The sequence below is a fragment of the Dendrobium catenatum genome, unplaced genomic scaffold (assembly GCF_001605985.2).
Source record: "Dendrobium catenatum unplaced genomic scaffold, ASM160598v2 fragScaff_scaffold_621, whole genome shotgun sequence".
Taxonomy (NCBI): Eukaryota; Viridiplantae; Streptophyta; class Magnoliopsida; order Asparagales; family Orchidaceae; genus Dendrobium; species Dendrobium catenatum.
In genome coordinates this window covers 27,970,485-27,977,515 of record NW_021319083.1, presented here as the reverse complement: position 1 = coordinate 27,977,515, position 7,031 = coordinate 27,970,485, and the positions used below count along the sequence as shown (strand labels likewise).

At 34.5% G+C, this 7,031-nt stretch overlaps 2 protein-coding genes across 2 annotated transcripts; one reads left to right on the top strand and one right to left on the bottom strand.

Annotated features, from left to right (window-relative positions):
- The first annotated feature begins 696 nt into the window (after positions 1–696).
- LOC110111783 (DNA-directed RNA polymerases IV and V subunit 4-like) lies at positions 697–1,308 on the top strand. The gene has a single exon (XM_020843789.2). It carries the CDS (start codon positions 697–699, stop codon positions 1,306–1,308), a length of 612 nt encoding a protein of 203 aa, XP_020699448.2.
- Positions 1,309–2,410: 1,102 nt separating this feature from the next.
- Positions 2,411–5,920, bottom strand: LOC110111781. Its single transcript, XM_028695031.1, has 2 exons — positions 5,771–5,920; positions 2,411–4,513 (listed from the first exon to the last, which is right to left on the bottom strand). The coding sequence occupies exons 1-2, from the start codon at positions 5,918–5,920 to the stop codon at positions 2,411–2,413; spliced, it is 2,253 nt and encodes a 750-aa protein (XP_028550864.1).
- Positions 5,921–7,031: the final 1,111 nt, after the last annotated feature.

The following is a 7,031-nucleotide window of genomic DNA, read 5'->3' as shown; positions in this document are numbered from 1 at the left end:
TAGAGTTCATATTGAGCTTGAATTTAGCTTGTGTTTTAAACTTTATTCAAACTTATTAATCAAATTTTTTATTGAGCCTAACTAGCTAAATTTAATTTTGTAATAATTTAATCATGGACTTATTACTAAACATAAATGCACTTATAAATTAATTTTCATCAAAATTGATATAGTTCACTTAGTATAAATAACCAAATAAAAATATTTGTCCAAATTTGCTCAATCATCTAAATAAAAGTCAATATAATTTAGAATGTGTGTATTTTTTCTATGTTTGGTGGACATAATTTATCGGTTATTGCAGTAAGGATAGCATTTGTATAAAAATATTTAGAACAATTTTATTTTACAGCACAGGAAAAATAAAAATCAACCGGTCTAAATAAAAAATTTCTTTGAAATAGCTTTCTGCCTTTTTATAATACAATACAAAATATTAGCAGAATATTTTTTTTTTTTTTGGAAAATTTATGAAGGAGCCTAAGCATTAATTATATAAAAATAGAATTATAAGGTCTTTAAAAAAAACTTTCAGCCCACCAATGCTCGATGGAGCTACAGAATAATTAAAAAACTTGATGAAAATCTGATCGAGTTGTTAATTTCTTCCTATGATCAACAACACAATTCATGAAGATCTTCAATGTTTCTCATATTGTCTTTCCAGCATTTGAGCTAGCTAGCCAGCACTCGCTTATGGCGGATAGAAGAAGAAGGGATAAGGGCAAAGTAGAGGTGATTCCGCAATGGGGAGCAACTCGAAGAAGAAGCAAGAGCAAAGCCGCTCGTCCATTGATCATAATAAGCTCCTCTGATTCCGACAAAGAGAAAGAACCGATTGTAATAAGTTCCTCCGATTCCGACGAGAATGAAAGGCCCACTCCTTCAGCTCAGCCTTCAGCAGCCAAAAAGAAAGTGAAGGAGGAGGAATTTGAACTTCCACCAGGCGCTAAATTGATTGCAGATTGTGAGGCAGCAGATATTCTGCAAGGGATTGAAGCACGTTTAGAGTCGTCTCTAAAGAATATGCACATCTCAATACCCAAATCTTTTCCAAAATCGCTACAGTACTCCAAAGATAATGCTGTGCATTACACAGATACAAAGTCTGTTAAACGTGCCTTAGAAAGGCTGAAGGAGTATGGAGCGACAGATTGGGAGATCTGCATGATAGCGAATTCTTGTCCGGAGAGCTGTGAGGAGGCTTATGCGCTAATACCATCTCTGAAGGGTAAAGAAGATACGATTGGAGAGACTCTCAATGCTGTTCTGACCACTCTTGCAAGATTCAAGGTTGATGATGATTAGCAGCTAGCTAGTTTAATAATATACTTCATGTTATAAGGATGAATAAAGATCTCTATACGTTGGTGGTGTGAAGATTCATAAAATCTTAAAATATAAAGAGAAAGTGTTCTATTTTTCTTTTATTTTTTATTATATTTAAGTTTGTCCTAAGTTGACAACTATTCTGTAAGAAAAAAATATTTTCTAAGGAAAAAAAACTAAAAAAAACTATTTAAGTTTTTTATTGTAATTTATTTGGCTCTGTCATTGTTAAGTCTCAAGTTTTATATGAGAAAAATAAAATGTTGCATTAGATAGCCAATAATCATTATAAAAGTTATCGAACAATCATTACATGAATTCTTTAGTATATTGAGTTATCTTAATTGTACATAATAGAAAAAGCGGATTCATCTTATATTGCACTCAACGAAATACCATGGAATATCCAGAAAAGATTTTGAACATATAAGCAAATTTACAGAGAAATTCACAGTAAAAATTAAAAATAGTTAATGATTTACATACAGATCCACAATAGTTAAAATTTGAAGGTTGTAAAGTTAATTACTCTGAATTAAAATATATCAAAAAAAATTATGATGAAAATGTTCTAAATGTGAAGCTATTTTTTTCTCAATTAATTATTCGATATGATAGTCTTACTATAATTTGCTAAATTATATAATAAGATTTAATTGTTTTGGAAAAAAATAATAAGATCAAAGGCTCAAGCTAGAGATTCCTTGAGTAGGGAGGGAGGTCAAGACCCAAGAATTCTTAAGGATTTGCCGAAGACATGGCAGAGGGAAAGTATGAGAGAGTATCAGAGCAATATTATTGAAGAAGCCTTCGAGAGATCTTTTTAGGACAGAAATAAATATATTAACATTTCATTTCAGAGGTGCATTTTTTTTATTCTTACTAATATTTTGATCCAACAACGTTCAATAAAACTAGCATTCAAAGAAAGAAAAAAGTGATCCCTTCGCCAATATTTTAATATTTTAAAAGGCTTCTTATTAATAAGAATCCTTTTAAAATATTAAAGTATTAAAATTTTAATTAAATAAGTATGTTATTTTATTATTATTTTTACAATAAAAAATAAAATATAAAAGTCTTAATTAAATGTATGATCCTGTAAATGAAGTTCGATCTCAGAGATGAGATGCTTAGCCTTCTCATGTAAACCAGCCATGTCATGAATTCCACGCACATGCATATCATCTAACATTAAATGTTTGTTGCAAAGCCACATGAAAGTCAAGAGCTCGTCTCCTCTACTCAGCTGCTTCATATGTATGTTTGCCTTTGAATCCTTCGCCCCTTTCTGTAAAAGCTCTACCCATGCTGTGGTTATGACTTGCCATCTCTCTTCCTCCCTAAGAATTAACATCAAACGAGCAAGTACTCGTGCTGTACCAAACAAAGATGCAGTAAGGTCGTTAAATTCTATTGGAGTCGCTATCATCTTCATGCACACCTCATCAACTTTTTCATTTGGCTTTAGCAGTTGATGGCCATCACAACTCTCACGAATGAACTCAACCATTTCTTCAATAGTCTCCCGGAATAGCATATAGCTCAGTCCTCCCATGGTAGACATCATTTCTGATCGTATCATCACCATGTGCATCATATAATTGGACAAATACTTACAAGCTTCCATTTTTGAGCTCTTTCTCTTTACTCCTTCAAAAATATTTTCCTCTACTTTCATCTCAATTCGATGAGGAGACAAGGGTTGTAGAGACACTGGATTCCAATGGAAGCAGAGCTCGGTAGTGATGTGCCATATCAAAACTTGTTGGTCAAATGATAACCTCTCAAAAAGCTGAACAAATGGCACTACAGCCCAATCAACGTCAATGTTTCTTACTTGTTGAAGGGCAAGGGAGCCAGCTGGTTTGTTTAATTCCTCTACTGGGTAATTCATGCGTCTTTTTAAATGGGCAACAATGATCTCTAGAACCTCTTGTGTTGCCTGTATAGGCTGCATTGTCTGCAATGTGTAAGTTTCTTGTTTTGTTAATGCCCAAAACATATACAACTTTGTTTCTTGCACGAAGCTCAACTTTTTTGCAACCCAACTCATCATACTCTGTCGAAGAGTTTTATTGGGTGAAGAAATTGAGAGACAATTAATGAGTATATTCAATTGCGGCAACTTTATCGACCAATAACTTCTCTTATGACATGTATTTTTAATTCTCATAATATATTCTGCAAGCAACACACTCCAATACCTCAACTTCTTAACATTAAGGAGAGAAACTATCATTCTGTCGGAGAGTATAAGCATGATAGTAGCCATAAAGTCGAGGCATATAGAGGTTGTAAGTAGGACATAGGTGATGGCTACATCAAGGTTATTAAAATCATCCTTTGGTTCTAAAATAAAGAGTGAAAAAGCCAACAAAATGCAAGTAGAGCAGATAACTCGGAGAACATACCCAGGTATGGAGTGATTTACAATGGCCTTAGTGTAAAACTCATCATAAGCATAACTAAGATCCTTTCTCAAAACCATCAAAACATCCTCTATTGACATCTCCGTGACAATATTTTTACTTTCATCATACTGAGGCAAGATTGGAAAAACATCAACAAAATAAGGCTTAATAACAGAGTATAACCAAAAAGCTTGAACCAAAGCATTCAAATCTTTTGTTGATAGTGTTATATGGGAGGAGCTGACAGAACTTTGAATGCCTTTAACACTGGCTTTGTAAAGTGAGTAAGAGCGCTCTACATATTTAATGATGGCGACTAAGAATATCAAGAGGGTGGGTACGAGTAGACGAGTATTTGGAAGGGATCGGAAGAGAACATAAAAGGAAATAAAAAGCTCGTAACCAAGCCCGAGAAGATGGCGAGCCCAAAGTTCATTATCTTCCGTAGAGTAGGCAGTGATAGTGTCAGGGCCACCAAGATGGAGGATGAGGAAGGGAGCCCAAAAAGCGAGGACAACGTTGGAGGAGGAGGAATCATCCATGGAGCTACTTAGTTGGCCAAGGACAAAGTCAGCAACCCAGTCAGCAAACAAGTAGCTGGCCCATACGACAATTTGTATCCATCTCGAGGTGGAATTTCTTCTCATACGGCCAAGGAAAATAAGAATTATTTGGATAGATAGGCTGAGTAAAATCAAGACACGAACATCCCAGTTGTTCCACAATTGTTTGTATTTTAGCGGGATTTCCATTGATCCTTCACAAGAAAACTACAATGTTAAAAAATAATTGATGATAAACTAACAAAATATTTTGCATCATTAAATTGTTTAGCAATTTTTTTGGAATAAATTTAATATTGATATTTAAAAAAAAAATACGATTTGTTTTAGGTTTTATAGTAATTTTTTTATTTAGTGATAATATTTTTCAAAATTAAATATCTTAGAAGTTGATTATTATAGCAATAATCTCATATATGGGTGACAATTCTAATATAGAACATCTATTAAAGCCATTGCTAGCTATAGAAAAAAAATGATAATAATTTCAAAGCTGAGTAATTTACTTTGAGATGAGTACAATACAAATTTTTATTCATTACACATACATAATGGCATAATGCCCATCTAAAAGCAAAATCAATAGCTTTAAAATCCATAATAATACATTTTTTATCAAAATATCTTAGCTCAAATTTTCACCATTTGCTAGCTATAATATATCTATAAACTTGACCTCTGCATTTATTGAATAATCTATAAAAATACTGCAACTCAAATTCATAAGCAAACTTATACATTAATCAAAATAAGTTCAAGAGTTGGAGAGGTGGCTCACCTATTTAAAGCATTCAACAAATGAGCAACAAAAGCTGAAGAGATAGCAATTTTTATTTCCCCCATAAGACAGCTAACGAAAGCCCTATATAAGTAGCTTCTTGTTATGTACTGCAGAAGCATAAAGCAAAGAGTTTCCATCTTACTTGAATACAAGGTAATATACATCCTCTCTTTTTTTCTCATAGGAAGAAAAGTATAAAGCATATTGCCTTCTTTACTTTGACTGCAAGGCAAGGTTGGCATATGCAACTTTATATGAATATTACAAAATAACTTCACAAACCACAGAAACATATTAACTGAAATCCTTTGGCAAAAGAGCTTACTTCAATCCTTAATAAAAGCAGGTTTAAAAAAAAACCACAAAAAAGTATATGAGAAAATGATTACCTAAAGGAAAAGCAAGTGAGATTAAAGTAATAAGATAGCCAATTGATTTGCGTTTGATAATCCAACTCAAATTCGACCCAAAAAATTTGGGTTTAGGTCGACCAGTTCAACAAATGGGTTGGGTTCAAATTCCAATTTTTTACCGGTTTGAAAAATCGGGTAGAGTCGGATTAACCTGCTAACTCATCCCCGACCTCGCTCGTCGCCTAACTAGCCCCCGCACAAGTGGCACACATGCACTCACAAAACCTACACAAGTGGCTCGCCCTCGGAAGTCCTGCACGTGGCGCTCACAATGCTCTCGCACTCACGATGACACGGCCTCACCCACTCGCAATAACGCCCTTGAGCGGTCCCGCCCTCGCTTGCAGTCGCACTGGACGCTCCCACACTTGGCATGCACTTGACACTCATGCGATTCCTCCCATGCCCACATTCTCGCATCCGCCCACACGTGACATTTGTTGGTCGGGTCGGTCGGGTCAACCCAGTAACCTGACGGATTGGGTCTGGGTATGAACTTCTAACTCATTTGTCTAATCGGGTGGGTCAGGTTCGGGTAGGATCAATTGAAGGCGGGTTAGTATTGGGTGTGACCCGAGCCTGATCCAAAAAGCCATTTTGACACCCCTATATATATACTAGAACTCAAACATGCACTTGTACTCTTGTAGTCTCTTAATGATAAATTAGAAAGTGAGCAATTTACGTTTTAGAGAAATTCTATTGATGGATTACATGTTTTACTTGAAAAAATGCATCATGAAAAGATATTAACTCTTGTTCGGCTTAATTTTCTTTTTATTAAAGATGAAAAATAACCAATTGCGAAAAAAAAATATTTGGATAAATAATACACAACTTGCCAAGAATATTTGAATGTAGCTGAGCTCTACAATACACTTCCATTAAAAGATAAAATATAAAAGTAGTTAATTGGGCTCTGTGCAAATACTAAATAATCTTAGATTCATACACTATGATCAATGTATAGAAAGAGGAGCATGAATATAAGATACAAGCCATGCATGACACTTTTTTATGCTCTAAGTCTTTGTAATTTTGTATCTTTGAATTGTGATTAAGATCTATATCAATATAAAATTCTTTTTTTTTTAATTTACATCAAAGAATGTCATTAATGAAATTTAACTAGAAATTAATGTGGTTGATGTAACCTAAATTATGCATTAAATCCTAAAACATTTAAATCGTCTAATTAATTATTATTGAGTTTTTTTTAATAAAATATATATTAAGGAAAATACATTAATGCATATTTAATACTAATGTTGTCAATTTTGCTTGCCAAAAAATAGAATACATGATTTTCATACAAAAAACAATTTCTTATTAAAATAGTAAGAAGGTTTTCTTGCATATTAGGATGCTATCCACTCTTTTCGTCGATCGACGGCTTGGGCTAGGGCTTCGGGGGGTCGCGACGACGGCTTGGGCTTCGGGGGGTCGCGACGACTCGCGACGGGCTTCGTTCGCGCCGGCTCGCCTCCGTGCGTCTCCGGCGTCTTGTTCGCGGGACTCAGCTCGCGACGGC